The sequence below is a fragment of the Terrapene carolina genome, unplaced genomic scaffold, assembly GCF_002925995.2.
Source record: "Terrapene carolina triunguis isolate 2854851 unplaced genomic scaffold, T_m_triunguis-2.0 Scaffold102, whole genome shotgun sequence".
Taxonomy (NCBI): Eukaryota; Metazoa; Chordata; order Testudines; family Emydidae; genus Terrapene; species Terrapene triunguis.
Window position 1 is genome coordinate 4,504,538 of NW_020664453.1, and position 16,644 is coordinate 4,521,181.

The 16,644-nt window shown below is 43.6% G+C and overlaps 2 protein-coding genes across 3 annotated transcripts in view; one reads left to right on the forward strand and one right to left on the reverse strand.

Moving 5' to 3' along the window:
* Window positions 1-1,364: 1,364 nt before the first annotated feature.
* LOC113406506 (pre-mRNA-splicing factor 38A) lies at window positions 1,365-7,010 on the reverse strand. 2 transcript variants are annotated; one of them, XM_026651749.1, is made up of 10 exons: window positions 6,835-7,010; window positions 5,351-5,510; window positions 4,444-4,565; window positions 3,864-3,949; window positions 3,594-3,704; window positions 2,919-3,031; window positions 2,727-2,753; window positions 2,550-2,647; window positions 2,123-2,171; window positions 1,365-1,778 (listed from the first exon to the last, which is right to left on the reverse strand). In XM_026651749.1, the coding sequence occupies exons 1-10, from the start codon at window positions 6,962-6,964 to the stop codon at window positions 1,736-1,738; spliced, it is 939 nt and encodes a 312-aa protein (XP_026507534.1). In that variant the 5' UTR covers window positions 6,965-7,010; the 3' UTR covers window positions 1,365-1,735. The 2 variants fall into 2 exon arrangements, with proteins under 2 accessions (XP_026507534.1, XP_026507535.1); XM_026651750.1 differs by lacking the exon at window positions 2,727-2,753.
* Window positions 7,011-7,187: 177 nt separating this feature from the next.
* Window positions 7,188-16,644, forward strand: part of LOC112103325 (origin recognition complex subunit 1) — a 34,519-nt gene continuing 25,062 nt past the window's right edge. The window contains exons 1-2 of the mRNA XM_026651748.1: window positions 7,188-7,420; window positions 13,042-13,169. Coding sequence (XP_026507533.1) covers window positions 7,188-7,420; window positions 13,042-13,169 — 361 coding nt within the window. The remainder of the gene's footprint in view (window positions 7,421-13,041; window positions 13,170-16,644) is intronic.

The following is a 16,644-nucleotide window of genomic DNA, read 5'->3' on the forward strand; positions in this document are numbered from 1 at the left end:
ATAATTCAAAATGATCTGGACAAATTGGAGAAATGGTCTGAGTTAAACAGGATGAAGTTTAACAAAGACAAATGCAAAGTGCTCCACTTAGGAAGAAAAAATCAGTTTCACACATACAGAATGGGAAGAGACTGTCTAGGAAGGAGTACAGCAGAAAGGGATCTAGGGGTTATAGTGGACCACAAGCTAAATATGAGTCAACAGTGTGATGCTGTTGCAAAAAAAGCAAACATGATTCTGGGATGTATTAACAGGTGTGTTGTGAGCAAGACACGAGAAGTCATTCTTCCGCTCTACTCTGCTCTGGTTAGGCCTCAGCTGGAGTATTGTGTCCAGTTCTGGGCACCGCATTTCAAGAAAGATGTGGAGAAATTGGAAAGGGTCCAGAGAAGAGCAACAAGAATGATTAACGGTCTTGAGAGCATGACCTATGAAGGAAGGCTGAAAGAATTGGGTTTGTTTAGTTTGGAAAAGAGAAGACTGAGAGGGGACATGATAGCAGTTTTCAAGTATCTAAAAGGGTGTCATAAGGAGGAGGGTGAAAACTTGTTCACCTTAGCCTCTAAGGATAGAACAAGAAGCAATGGGCTTAAACTGCAGCAAGGGAGGTCTAGGTTGGACATTAGGAAAAAGTTCCTAACTGTCAGGGTGGTTAAACACTGGAATAAATTGCCTAGGGAGGTTGTGGAATCTCCATCTCTGGAGATATTTAAGAGTAGGTTAGATAAATGTCTATCAGGGATGGTCTAGACAGTATTTGGTCCTGCCATGCGGGCAGGGGACTGGACTCGATCTCTCGAGGTCCCTTCCAGTCCTAGAATCTATAACTGTAGTCAATTACAACATTAGACTGAGTTGCCTATTTGATCTAACCATTGCCCAATTTCCTGACCTGGAAGCTAGTATTAGAAGTGTACTAGCTGTTTGCTTGATTTATTTAACGTGTTACAATAAAAATGGTTTAAGGATAAAAAAAAAAAAGCAATGTGATTTGTTAGGCTAGAGCACTGAGAGGTTTTTAATAACTAGAATTTCTTCGTAAATAAGAGTTGAGGGTTGCAACTCTGAGCTCTGCACTTTGTATGCTGTAGCTGTTTTGACTCCACCTGCCTGTTAAATGTGTATTCAGAGTTGAATGTATGTGTTGTAAGCAAAGTAAATCAGTAACCAGACTTACTATCACCACAAACGTAATATAAAAACAAGTAGCATTGCTACACATCTGATAGTTTGTCTCATGAAGGACATTTACCAAATAGCTGATTAATACTATAACAAAAATATTTATAGAAACGTTCTTTCAATTCATTTGGCAGTATTTGTGTAAATGCATGCAAACAAAGTAATGTGGGAACAGCAAGTGGTTAGGAACAAGAGCATTTAATAACAATTTAAAAAATTGTACAAAGTATTTTAAACAACTCAATCTTGCTCTTATGCTATTTTACACTGGCTTTCAAGAAAGCCATTTAAAAACCAACAACCATCCCCCCTACTAAGAAATGCTTTCTACTAGGAAGATAAACAAATAGTGTACATTAAAAGTTTCTCTGCCTTACTTACAAAAAACCAAAAACAGCTTTCTTGTACAAGGAGGGGGGAGAAGGAGGATTTTTAAAAAGTCTGACTGCCAAAGCAGCCAGCACATATCCTGCTGTTCCATAATGTAAATAGGTCACTATCTACAAACAGATTATGGTTCAAAATCCCTAAACTGCCTAGTGGATTTAGTCCATTATTCATTCCCTCGCCGACTCTTCTTATGGCTTTTCTTAGATCTGAAACAGCAACAAAATGACTTGTCATTATGTGTTCAAGATAATCAGACAATGGAAATTGTACATTGCTTTATGGAGGACAAACAACATTACAGTAATTCCAGTGTTGGCCGTGAGGATCGCTCCATGCTTAATATAGAAAGCTGCCCCACAAGCGGTCTTGGCTTTAAAAGACCAATGATAGGAGAAAGGTGGTATCAGAAGTCAGTACCCTCCCCCCCCCCAGTGGTGTGAAAAATCTCAAAATTCAGGTCCATTGTAAAGAAAGAAGCCCCTGTATTCGTTTGCAGGGACACTTTCAACATGAACGGACATCTTTAAGAAATAAGACAGCTGGCCTATACCTTTCAGGTGACTTAGAATGACTTCTGTGTCGGTGGCTACGATGATGCCCTGTTGAGATAAAAGGTAAATTACTTTTGTGTGGTAATCATGGAGAATAATCATGTGAGATTGTTCTGCTCATTTCCATTAACGCAGTCTGTGTCAATGCCCTATATGGAATGTCAAAGAACAGCTGAACACTTGTCCTCAGTAGGCAGTTAACTTTAAAATTTCTTCATAAATACTGAGTTATTGGTAGAGATATTTGAAAAAGAAATGTACATTGCAGTCTCACATATTAAACCAGTTTGCAAAATGTAACTATACAACTTTAGCCATTTTATAAGCTAAACATATAGAGTAACTGACAGCAGGAACTAGATTTGTCCACCACTAGCTGCATTGCTGACACCTGTGCCATGTCACCAATAAGAAGCACTAGAGTACCTGGAGATTTAGATCTTGATCTGTGGCGCCTCTCCCTGGACCTGCTCCGGTGTCGCCTTGGGCTTTTGCTGCGATGTCTCTCCCGACGTGGTGAGGGGCTAATAGGAAGAAGACTGTTAGACCACTGAATTTTAAACAAATTTTTATAATGCAGTTTTAAAGCAATAACTCTCCTACCTTCTCCTCTTCGGAGATCTGCTTCGCCTGTGAATTAAAAAGGAAACAATAGAGTGGATGGATTTTTTAGAACTTTGGTGAAGCAGTCACACAACTGACTAACAGTTTTAATACTTTGCAAACATCACCAGATAAATATTATTTTGGGTGAAACTGTGTTTATAACAAAAGATGATCTTTTAAATACATCACCTTCTTGGAGACCTGCTTCGACTCCTCCTGTATCGCAGAGCTGGAGATCTGCGGGGTTTATCTAGGTCTCTGTAGCCTCTTCTGCGATGATCAGGGGAAGGTGCCCTCTCCAGCTGAAAGCATTGCAAAAATATACAATTTTGTAAGAATCCCCTGACCTTCATATTAGTTATGAACCGGGATGCCCACACAACTATTCAAAAGATCAGTAACTTCTACTCAAACTAAAGTACTTTAAATAAAATGAAACTGCCTGGCTTTGATGATTGTGTGGTATACAAATACATTGAAATTAAGGTAACCCATCTTTTGCTTCTCCCTTACCCTCCAAAAAAACATAAAAAAAATGGACAAACTAAAAAAATCTGATCATCATCATAAGCTGATAATTTTTTAATAGGAATCCATTTAAATAGGAAAGAGTAGATTCAAGTTAGTAGAGTTCAGCAAAGAATAATCCTGAAGAACAGAGTATTTTGCTGCTATTATATGACCAAGAAAATTTCCATTGGCATAGTACATGAAGATTTCTTCTCCACTCATGTGAGGGCTACAGGTAAAGGTCAGGCTTCCCCACATCAGTTAGAATCATCTGAGCACTTTACTGCATAAGATTTCAGCATCAAAAATAAATCTCTCTTTAAAATAATACAAACTGTGGGATAATTCACAAACCTTCTCATCTTCCTCCTCCTCCTCCTCACTGGACTCTACATCATCCATATCTTCTTCTAAAGCACTAACTCGAGTCTCCAATTGTTCAGCTTCTTCCAGAACATAACGTTTCTAAGAGAAACACCAACTTTTCACCTTATAAAATCCAAATATGAACATACAGTACATCAAAATCAGACTGACTTTGCCCTTGACAAGCCCTTAAGCTGGTAATTTAGAAAGCTCCTAATGTGCTATCATTAACAAGGCATTGATTAGCAGCCTACATACCTGCAATCGAGGCAAAATGATATCACATACACGTTCACTGTGAAGAAGTTCATCAATAAACTCATCCACATGCATCAGCTCAAATTCTGGAAGAAAAATAATTAGTATGTAGAGCAGTCACCTTTACCCTAGTTACTAATATTTAATACTTGTGAGTCATTCCATGCAAAGTGCTGTATAAAACTAATCCTCAAAGTCCCAGGTGCTGGGAAGATTATTAAAACTATTTTACAGATGAGGAGATCATGACAGAGCTAAAATTCAAAAGTTCCTGAGGTCCAATGCTGTGCTCCGATCATACCTCTCTCTTCCTTTGTCTACTGAAAATCAATTCCACTGTTGCAAACAAACAAGTTGAAGATAAGTACATAGAATCAAGGCAGCTGATTTAATACTGCCTAGGCAATGTAGCAGGTCCAGGATCAGTGAATGAACAGCAGTGATCAGTGAATAAATACAAAAGCAATATAGCAAATAGATACTCTTCCCCCACATACTTTAGCCTATGTTGATAAAGTATACAGTTAGCATTGCAGACTTCTAGATTCTTGATAAAAGGCAGTCTATGCTGGTTACATACCCCCGTTTCTGTTTTGACTTTTTATTTTTCGGTAGTCATTGTACAGTGGTTCAAGGTACTTGTAGCAGTCAATGGCAGTGCCCGTCAATCTCATATACAATGCTCCAAGCATTCTGACATATCTGGAACACAAAATGTCACACAGTAGTTTACAAATCTGATCATTCTGCACAGTTAAATAATTTAAAACTAAGTCTTTCTCAGAGGAAGACTGATTTAGTACAATAAACACAATATGGGAGACTGCTCAATTTTTCTCATTTAGTATCCAATCCTGCAAGCCCCTATGTGGATTTTGCACATGCAGGGACTGCATTATCAGTCTCACAGCTGAAGAAAATGCTAAACCAGTGTTACTCAGACTGAGTCTTCAATGTGGCTCTTTGCAGCACATGATATTAAAACACTGATTTAATTATTAATCAATCAGGATGTTTTTACTATATTAACCAATTCTAGTTGATAAAATAATAATACTTGGGTCAGTCATTTTACTGTGAGAATATATACATTAAATATTTCCTGTCATACTGTTTAAATATGAATATATATACTGTAGTAAATGAAACAATGAATTCACACTACTGTGGCTCTTTTGGGTAATGCTGATCACCAATTTGGTTCCTGAAACACTGATGTCTGAATATCACTATTCTAGAGGAATCAGGTGAATATGATCACCTTAAACACAAGTGGGTGTAATGGTAGAAAGGATGTGACACTGAGATGAGTAGTTGTGACAGGGAAATTTGCATGGTGTGGAGCACATTTTTTGAGAGCAGGCATGGAGAAATGCATGATTTGTCAAGAGGACTCTACAATGAACAGTGCATGCTTTGAGTTTCTGTTTGCTTTGAGTTTCTGTCTCTCTGATATGACAGCTAAAGGAAAAACCACATTTGCTTACTTGAAATCCTCATTCTTTATAAACTCAACAATGATGTCCTTTTCAGGCTGGATCTGCAGCATTTTCAGGGTCAAGCAGAGGAATGGTGTAGGCTTGATGTTTCCACCATAAACGCCACCAACATATCTCAGTTCCATGGCTTTATCCACCACCAGTTCAGCTAGAGCAGGGGGTTACGAAAGGAAACAGCTGAACCATCAAAAGCTTATAGGCTTTAAACTAGAGTTAAGCACGTTGTCAGCTCACCACATCTGTGGCGCTAGTGGGGCTCGAGGCAGAGCATAGGTCAGGGGTCGGCAACCTTTCAGAAGTGGTATGCCGAGTCTTCATTTATTCACTCTAATTTAAAGGTTTCACGTGCCAGTCATACATTTTAACATTTTTAGAAGGTCTCTTTCTATAAGTCTATAATATATAACTAAACTATTGTTAAAAGCTACAAAGAGTCCTGTGGCACCTTATAGACCAGGGGTAGGCAACCTATGGCACGTGTGCCGAAGGCGGCACACGAGCTGATTTTCAGTGGCACTCACACTACCCGGGTTCTGACCACCAGTCTGGGGGGCTCTGCATTTTAATTTAATTTAATTTTAAATGAAGGTTCTTGAACATTTTAAAAACCTTATTTACTTTACATACAATAATAGTTTAGTTATATATTATAGACTTATAGAAAGAGACCTTCTAAAAACGTTAAAATGTATTACTGGCACGCGAAACCTTAAATTAGAGTGAATAAATGAAGATTCGGCACACCGCTTCTGAAAGGTTGCCAACCCCTGTTATAGACTAACAGACGTTTTGGAGCATAAGCTTTCGTGGGTGAATACTCGCGACATGCATCTGACTAAGTGGGCATTCACCCACGAAAGCTTATGCTCCAAAATGTCTGTTAGTCTATAAGGTGCCACAGGACTCTCTGTCGCTTTTTACAGATCCAGACTAACACGGCTACCCCTCTGATACTAAACTATTGTTGTATGTAAAGTAAATAAGGTTTTAAAAATGTTTAAAAAGCTTCATTTAAAATTAAATTAAAATGCAGAGCCCCCCAGACCGGTGGCCAGGACCCGGGCACTGTGACTGCCACTGAAAATCAGCTCGCGTGCTGCCTTCGGCACGCGTGCCATAGATCGCCTGCCCCGGCATAGGTGAAGGATTTGGGGGACTCACGCTGCCTGGGGGAGAAACAGGCCTCGGGGTCCTCACCACAGCAGAGGGAGGTGACAGGACTCAGTTGCTGGTAAGCGCCAGGAATTATTCTGCCAGCCTGGTCACCACCTGCGCCCACATCAGGGGCCCCACATGCCGACACCGCGCAAGAGCCCCCTCCAGTGCTTGGGCTCGGGGATGCGGATGGGGCCCACCAGCCTCCCCCCGGCCCCTGAAACCCCAGCACCGGGCAGGCTGGGGCGCCGCCTCTACCCCGACCCTTCCAGCCCAGCTTCCTCCCCCCGACCCTGCAGCCCCCCGGCCGGCCCTACCCGTAAGGCCGAAACACTCCTCCTTCCAGTACTTGGACTCATAGATGCGGGTGCGGATGATCTTCTCCACCAGGTACTGCGGGTTGGTGCCGTGGATGCTGTGCGCATCCTTCACCGTCCGGTTCGCCATGGCCGGAGCGAGAGGGAGGAAGAAGGAACGACCGGACTTGAACACCGGAGCGCTCAAGTGCCTCCGCTTCCGGGGAGAACGCCTCCGCTTCCGCCCAGAGTCCTCGCTTCACTTCCGGGTCTGTCTAGCGGCGGGGAGGCGTTTGTCTTGTCGCCGCTCGCCGGCTGCCATCTTAGCTTCGGGCAACCCGCCCGCCAGGGGCTTCATTGCGCCCGGAGCCAAGATGGCGGCAGCGTGGTCTCCCCGCGCGCGGGGTGGGCGGAGCTTGCAGCGGGCTTTGGCGCGAAATTCTAGCCTGTCGCTCGGAGCCTGCGCCTCGGTCGTCACGAGCCACCGCGCCGGCCTGGGGCTGAGCAGGCGAGGAGCGGGGGCGCCGTTGCAGGAAGGCTCGGGGGAGAGCCCTGGGAGCGGCCAGAGCAGGCCCGGCTTGTTGACCTCTCTCCGCGGTGGCGGTTGGTAGGTAGAAACCCCGCGGAGCGCTGCTTCTGCTTCCTCCCTCCCTTTGTTTCTCTCAGCTGTAGGGTCCCCAGGGAGCCTCTGCCTGGGGGGCTCAGTGATGGGGGCAGTGACCCACCCGTGTCTGCCACCTCCTTGATGCCTTGGCTTAGTAGACAGCAATTGCGACTTTGGCCTTGTCTACACGTAGCGTTACTCTAGAATTACGGTGCTTTAAATTCACGCCCACCCTTAATCTGGATTAATTTTCCAGGGAGGACCAACCCTTGTCTAGGCAAGCGTTGAGTTTACAGCCAGCTGGGGTGTAACTCTAACCCGCTGTGCCCTACGTGTCCATGTGGACCGTGCTGCTGTGCAGCAAAAGTTCCCTAGTGCACTTTAATCTACTCCAGTTTCAAGGCAGGGCAGATCAAAGCGCATTAAGGAACTGATCTCCATGTGGACACTTAGGGCAGGGTTGGCTAGATTTGCACCCCAGTTTGCTGCAAACTAAGGCCATGTCGATTCGATTGACAGCTTTCCAAAATTATTGGTGGTTAAGTGGTAGCTGATCTCTCCCCTTACCCCAGCATAGATACTATGGGCACTACAATGGTACATTTACTATGCCAGGGTTTAAATTCTCTGAGATTATTTCCTGGAGCCCCGCACACCCCTGCCCACATTTGGGGCTCCAGGGGCTGGGATCTTATGGCTTTAGCCTCGCTGGGAGGGGAAATAGGGGGGCGCATCTGGGCTTCTGCCATGGGTTTGAAAATATTTACCAGAACTCCTCCCTCCTCTCCCCTCCCCCTTGCTAAAGCCCCGAGACCCCTGTCCCACACACCTGAATTTAAGCCTTGTAATGCCCTATAACGCCATAGAATTGAGACTCCCTGCAGTGATGGAAGGGTTTTTTCCATCGCTGTAAGTAGTCCACCTCCCCGAATGGTGGTAGCTAGTTGATAGAAGCGTTCTTTTGTGATCTAGCTGCTACGCTGGGGGATAGGTCGACATAGCTACAACACTGGGGTGTGAATTTTTCATGCCTCCGAGAGACGTAGTTATATAGATATAAATTTTAAGTGTAGACAAGGCCTAAATTTTCATGTAGACAAGTCTCAAGTCTAACCTAGGCTGGAGCCCTTTCTGGTGTTTTTTCATGTCTTGCACAAATCTGACATCTCAAAATCTTAGGTTGACCTAGCTACCTCATTCAGGGCTGTGAAAAATTTCACACCCTATGCATAGGCGTGTGCACGGGGTGTGCCGGGTGTGCCCAGGCACACCCTAATGCAGGGGTGGGCAAATGGCCCCCCTCTCCCTGGAGCTATGCCACCACGCGCGCAACGCTCCGGGGGCCGGGGCTGTGCACTCCCGCAGGGCAGTGTTTGGCTCCGTGGGGAGGCAGACACGGTCCCCCCTCTCCTGGAGCCATGCCGCCACGCGTGCAGTGCTCTGGGGGCCGGGGCTCCGCGGGGAGGCAGACACACTCCCCCCTCCCCTGGAGCCATGCTGCTGCGCACGCAGTGCTCTGGGGGCCGGGGTTGTGCACTCCCGCGGGGCAGTGTTTGGCTCCGTGGGGAGGCGAGGAGCCTCATCTCATGGTAAGGGGTCTGGGGCCAGGGGGGGTTGGATAAGGGGTGGGGGCAGTCAGGGGACAGGGAGCAGGGGGGGTTGGGGAGGGGGGAGGGTCCTGGGGGGCAGGTAGGGGGGGGGGGGCTCTGGAGGGGGTGGTCAGGGGACAAGGAGCTGTGGGGGGTTGGATGAGTCAGGAATTCTGGGGGGGGGCTGTCAGGAGGCAGGGGTGTGGAGAGGGGTTGGGGGAGGCAGGGAGCAGGGGGGATTGTATGGGTCAGGAGTTCTGGGGGTCCTGTCAGGGGGCGGGGAGTGGTTGGATAGGCGTGGGAGTCCCGGGGGTCTGTCTGGGGGCGGGGGTGTGGATAAGGGTCGGGGCAGTCAGGGGACAGGTAGGGGGTAAGGTCCTAGGGGGGCAGTCAGGGGACAAGGAGCAGGGAGGCTTAGATAGGGGGTGGGGTCCTGGGGGGCAGTTAGGGGCAGGGGTCCCAGGAGGGGGTAGTCAGGGGACAAGGAGCAGGGGGGGTTGGGGGTTCTGAGCGGGGAAGTCAGGGGGCAGGAAGTAGGAGGGAGTGGGTGGGGGCAGGGCTAGAGCGGGGCTCCCTGGGTGCACACCCTAATGAAATGGGCTGCACACGCCTATGACCCTATGCAAGGTAATTAGGTTGACCTAACCCCCACTGAAAACACCAGTATGTTGACTGAAGAACCTAGCCACTGTCTCTCAGGATGGTGGATTTATTACAACTACAGGAAGAAAACCCTTCCGTTGCTGTAGTAAGTTTCTACGCTACAGTGGTGTAGCTGCAGCAGCACTTATAGTGTAGCTATACCCTAAATAACCTGGGGGTGATGGTTATGGATTACAGACCTTGGGTGTAAATAAAATCTTTAAGTGCACCATGCTGTAAGGGTTCTGTGAATAGTGTATTTCAGAAAAAAAACGACTTTAAAAATCTTCTTGTGTTTGAAAAGATTTTACTGTTACTTTAGTCTGCATGGGTGCAGCAAATTGTGGGATCTGGACCAAAACCAGCCTTTCTTGAACAGAAGACTTTACATATATCAATTTCTGGTGGTTGGTGGACCCACACCATCAATTTCTGCAGTTTGAAGGGATGAGTCTGAAAATGTTTTATCTTCTATAGTTACAGTAATCTTAAGTCTTGTTTGTAACAGACTAGAGAAAAAAAATATTCTTTTCAGGGCTCTGGGTATATCTCAGCAAATCAGTTCTTTGCCATTGCAGGAGTCTTGGGCACGGGTGCACCTCGGTCTCTCCTGTTCTTTGCATGTGGCACACAATAGTTTGGTATTCTGAGGGTTGTAATACTGTAGTTTAATCCTGGTTATTGGATTCAATACATGGGTAAATGTGTGTGGTTCAGTGGCCACGAGATAATCAGATGGGCCCTTCTGGCCTGGCAGCTGTTTTTGTATAAATTTCATTTTCCTCTTGTTTGTGTGGGTCTTTGACACAGTGACGGAAAAAAAACATTTAAAATGAGTCCATTGTCCTAGATGCTGTACAAATATAGGGAGACAGGTCCCAGACAGGAAGCGCTTACAGTCTAATGTGGTTGTAAAAAGCATAAATTGTGATGGTTCTCAGGCCATGGTAATACTGTACCTTAAACTATTTTAAACTCTTTTGAAATTGACTAGATTTATGTTTGTCCTCTTTGCTGCTATCAAGGACTAATTAGGCAGCAGCAAGTCCATAAATAATCATGTGGTTTTTCTACTGCTCTTGGGAAAAAGCTGAGCCATCAGCAGAAGCAGGCATCAGAGTTATTTGTGGGGGAGGAAGATATAGAAAATGGAGTTCAGGAGGACTAGATGGACCTTATCTCACTGCCTGCCTGCAACAGTCAGGAGGATCTTGGTGAAAGATAGAAGAAGGACCTTCAATCCTGGCAGTGACTTTGGAGAGGGGTGAAAAGACAAACACATATATCTCATTTCCAGCAGCTACAAGGATACTTCATATTTATCAGATCATTGTTAGCCAGGTGCTGATATGAAAAATGGAGGCCACAGTGCAGGGTCCAAGGACAGTCTGCTATTAAAAATATCTGCATCCTTTCTCTTTCCAGTACCAGAGAGGCTGCGAGTTTTCAGTAGAGCATTGCTGGTGCGGGGAAAGGAGAGTTTTTCCCACTTTGTATTCTACTGTTGGGTACAGAAATGACTATTACTGGTTCTGAATCTTGAACCAGTATAATAAGAGAGGAGAAATCACACATTAGGATTTGTTTGAGTGGCTCAGAGGTTTTGAATGTTAGAAGTAGTCCTGGTGGAGATGCGTTAGTGGGCAGAGTGCAAGTTGGGCACTCTCAGGTGCAGTTATCACGTGGTTCTACAATTTTACCACATGGGTATTGAGCCCTACTACATAAAATACTGGGCTGTAAAATAAATAAATGGCACTTTCAAAATGCCTTTCACTTGAGTGCTCAGAGTGCTTTATAAAATGTTAAGGACAAAATGTTTAAACTTAGGGCCTAAAGTTAGGCACCCTAATAAGAGGCTTGATTTTTTTTGCAAAGGTGCTAAGCACTTTGTCCCATGGAAATCACTGGAAGCTCAGCACTTTTTAAAACCAGACCTCTTTATCTAGGTGCTTAATTTTAGCCACCCAGTTCAAATATTTTTTCTAATTCTCTTAACACCTCTGAAATGTGTAATAATTTCATTTGACAGCTGGAGAAACTTAGGCACAGAGAGGTCCAGTGATTTGCCCAAGATAACTCAGGCCTGGTCTACACTGGGGGGGATCGATCTAAGTTGCGCAACTTCAGCTATGTGACTAACGTAGCTGAAGTCGACGTACTTAGATCTACTTACCGTGGTGTCTTCACTGTGGTAAGTTGATGGCTGACGCTCTCCCGTCGACTCCGCCTGCGCCTCTCACCCTGGTGGAGTACCGGAGTCGACGGGAGAGTGCTCGGCGGTAGATTTATCGCATCTAGATTAGACGCAATAAATCGACCCCCGCTGGATCGATCGCTGCCCATTGATCCAGCCAGTAATGTAGACAAGCCCTCATCAGTGAATCAATGGCAGAGCTAGGAATTAAGAATCCAGGAATACTGACTCCAGTCTGTTGCTTTGGTCACTAGACAACACTACTTGCATTCACCAGCAAAATTAATTTGATACTTTTTAAAATCTCGCCGCAGAAATCATGAACACAAGACAGCAGTGCAAGCGCATCTACTCATGGGTTGGAAGAGCAAAGAGCTCAGACCAGCAATTGAAGACCTTTCAATATAGGTAAATAATATTTATTTTAGGCTGAGACAGAGACCCCTAAAGAAACATGCCATTTTTTTAGGGAGTAATCATGGACGAAAGTGCTGTAGTAACAATTACCTGCATTACTAGCACTTGTGTCAGGTATATGTAGCAGGGTTGGAATAAGCATAAGCAATATCTTATGAAAACCGTCAAATAAGGCTCAGTGCTATTGGTGTGTATGATATTGTAAACATCAAACAAGACTCTGGCCACAAAGCTCTTGCATTGTAAATTAGACATCTGGGCAACTGGATAAGATATTCAACACTCCAATCTAAACAGTTATAGAGGGTTGCTCTGTGCTGTTGTGTTTTTTGCATTTCACTGGTGGAGGTAAGTGACTCTTGTGGTGTGGTCTTGAGTTTGTAAAGCACTTTGGATTCTTTGGGATAAAAGGGATTATAAAAATGTAAGTCTGTGACTCTTTAAAAAAAAAAAAAAAAAAAAAAAAAAAAGGGGGGGGGGGGGGTGTGGGCTTGTTTCTGATAATTCCTTGGTAGCATCACTGACGTAACTCCATGGCTTGCATGCAAGCTAGCTGGCTGTCAGGTTACTCATGTATTCTGACCTACCGACGTTAGTTGCTATTATGGGTGAAGAGAATTGAAGCATTTGAGGAGGAGACATATGCATGGACTTTGCAAGGAGATCTGGCAAGAGGGAGGGAAAAAGACCCAAATCTATCTGACTGTTAACCTGACAGTCTCTGATCTGTAACAAATTCATTTCATATTCTTTAATCTATATGTGCCTCCATTTTCTAGGGGGATCTCGATTAAATCAGAAAGAAGTCTAACAGAAATGTGTATACAACTTGGAGAATTTGTTTTAGTAGAAGGGGAGAATGCGGATCAACCTTTTGTGGCAAAACTCCTGAAACTATATGAAGATGGTAAGAGCAAGTATTTTCATTATAATAGTTCCATTGTGCCTTCTATCTGGGATCTTAAGCCACTTTACAAACGCTAAGTAAACTTCTTCACCACTGTATTACATCTATTTTATTTATATATTGAAGGTTGGATGAGGGATATTGAGGCAGAGAGAAGCTAAATGACTTGCCCAAAGCTACATTGTAAGTCAGATCCTGAGTTGTATACTGGCACTATGTCATTTAAAACAAAAACACCATCGTTTCAATTGACAGCTTTCCAAAATTATTGGTGGTTAAGTGATAGCTGATCTCTCTCCCCTCACCCCAGCATAGATATAATAAAACATTCCAATATAACTCAGGATGGGACATCTTGTTACATATAATAATTCAATGACAAATTTAGGTGGAAATAACATTTCTCAGGAGTAAGTACACAGTTCATAACCAATGAAATATATGCATTTGTGGTCATTTAGACAATGAGGATATAGATGTCAAATCTTAGATGTTGCATGTTGGACTCCTATGCCTTGGTGGCCAGCCAGAAGGGTGGAGGTAGCATAGGTCTTTGAGACCGGATGCCTGGGATAGGCCATACAAAATGCCACACTCAGGGCAGACTGCAAGAAACAGGCAGACAATCACCAAAAACTGGAGGTTTATTCTATAATTAGAGTCACCAAACCAGTATCAAAAGAGCTCCTGCAGCAACATACAGGTTAACAAGAAGCCAAACACAGCCCCCTTTAGGCATTCCAGCCCTTGGCTCCCATCTAGGCAAACAGGTCTAATACAGTGAGAGGTTACTGAAAACCAATTCACCACATGTGAGGTTCTACTAATCCCAAAGGATCAGTCACTTATCCTTGGGGAATATGTATCTCAGCTCTTACCCAAACATCATGCTATTAGCCAATCCTTAGTTAACTAACTTAAGATTTATTAATAAAAGAAAAGAAGAGTTATTGAATAGTTAAAAGATTATATACATTACAAATGCCTGCAAGGTCCTTATATCCGATTTGTGGCAGTGATGGATGAATCTGCTGGCTTGCAAAAGTCTCTCTGGAATCATCCCAAAAGATTAGAATACAAATGCAGCTTTAAATGTAAAGTCTGCTAGAGTCTTTCCATGCATTTTCCAGGGTATTCCAAATAAGTACTTGGAAGATCTCAATCCCATGGCTTAAACTTCCCCTGTTTAAAGTTCAGCAGACTAGAGATGCAGGTCCAGGCCCGAGGTTTCACTTTTATAGCTGGAGCAGGCTGTCAAGTGTTTTGAGCACAGCATGCGACTGAGGATTCTTCTTTGTTGAGGACACACTGACCCACCACTTTGAAGTTAACATTCAATTTCCTATGCATACTCGGGTAATCCAGTTACACTATAAGGCAACAGCCGGTCATTCATTATAACAAGGATAGATAAGATGAAGACAATTAGATAATATTATTAATTTCCTGCAGTGTCTCACATCTTTGATCTTAAGGTTAACTGAACACAGTTGCATACATAATGTAAGGTAATTAAGACATGGAAAAGATTTAATAACTAAAATCTAATTTGGCAAACTTCTAACAGGGTATAGGTACACAAACACATTTAGCATCTACCCGTGATTTCTATTACTACAAATGAATGGGTTAGTGATTGCTGGTCTAGTACATCTCTTTGATATTCACAAACAAGTGAATTGTCCTGATACAATTGTAATGCCTCTTGTTAAGTTGTTATGGGTCATGCACAGGCTAGCTGGTTTGCCAGTGTCACAACTTATTTGTAAGGCATGTGGCATTGCATAGCTAGAGACTAGTAACGAGACTTCTTCCTTTCATTCAATTTTTGAACATGGTGGCGTAGTTGGTTCCTCCTTTTTGGAAACCTTCTCAGGAGCTTCTTAATGAATCAAAATGGGGCACTCCCGACATCACTGGCATCACCCAGTGGGTTCTGATTAGGTCACCTTCATGCAAATGAAGAACTTCCCCATCCCTGTAACTTTGGGCTCAGAAAGTCCACAGGTCCAAAAATATACTGGCAGTCAGTCAGGTTAATAAGTATTTTGGGACATTTGAGGTCATAGTCCACAGACATTATCTCAACCATCCTAAACTCCTAGTACAAAAATAACTTAAATTACAAAGCTAGAAAAAAATTGGAACTGAAATCATAGAAATACACCAATCAGATGTTCATTCAGCCGTGCCCAGAGAGGGAGGGTTTGTGTTTTACAGAAAGATGCTTTTAACTTCTTTATATTTTGGTACTCAACAGCAGGTCAATTTTAAACAGCATTTTTTTGACATACACACACACACACACACTCTCTCTCTCTCTCTCTCTCTCGGAGAAAGGTTAGACTTTAACTCACAGTAAAAAAGGCTTTTCCTCCTAAAATCACAAATTTGGGTTTCAATTTTTATGTGTAGGCCTATCAGTTTCACAGTAGAATAGACACATAAGAATTGCCATACTGAAATAGACCAGTAATCCATTTAGATTTATATCCTTTCACTGATTGTGACCTGAAGTTTTTAGACCCGATATAACACAAATTCGGATATAACGCGGTAAAGCAGTGCTCCGGGGGTGGGCGGGGCTGCACACTCCAGCAGATCAAAGCAAGTTCGATATAACGCGGTTTCACCTATAACGCGGTAAGATTTTTTTGGCTCCCGAAGACAGCGTTGTATCAGGGTAGAGGTGTACTTTGTGTATAGTCAGTTTCACTATTTTCTCCTGAGTGGTCAGTTTTTCCCCCATTGTTTGTTCAAGCCTTTGACCCTGCAACAAGGGATAGAAAAGTAATTAAAAATGGGAAGATTTGACTAAACCACAGAAATTGGCTGGGGAACTCAACACAGGTGTGGTATCTGCAACTACTACTTACTTATTCTTTTTATTGGGTAGATTTCAAGTTGACTGTGTCCCTTTAAATATGTTTCAGTGGTATAGACCAGCCCAGTGGACTGCACTCCATTCTTCCTCTTAAAGTACACCAGTTTTTTCCCCTTCCCTGAGTACTGTTACACTGACAGCCAGATGCACGTTTTAGGGGGACTTAATCCAGAATCCTAACTGTATTTATTAAATAGAAATAATGCATATTTCTAAATAACTGTGACATTTGGGTAATTTGAATATGCATGGTTTATGCATTTACCTGCTGTGCTCCAGTAACTCCATTTGTTATAAAATAGAGCTGATAATGCTTACCCAAAGTATTTTGTCGTCTATAGTATGGATGAAAACCACTGACTAATGGTAGTTTGCTAGGTGTTTCAATATGACAATGTTTTTCCCTTCAATTTCTACAGTGGTGACAAACTCAATATATGGGATTCTAGATTATTGTAGCACTAATAAGACCAAGTAAAAAGAACAGGAGTACTTGTGGCACCTTAGAGACTAACAAGTTTATTAGAGCATAAGCTTTCGTGGGCTACAACCCACTTCTTCGGATGCATCCGAAGAAGTGGGTTGTAGCCC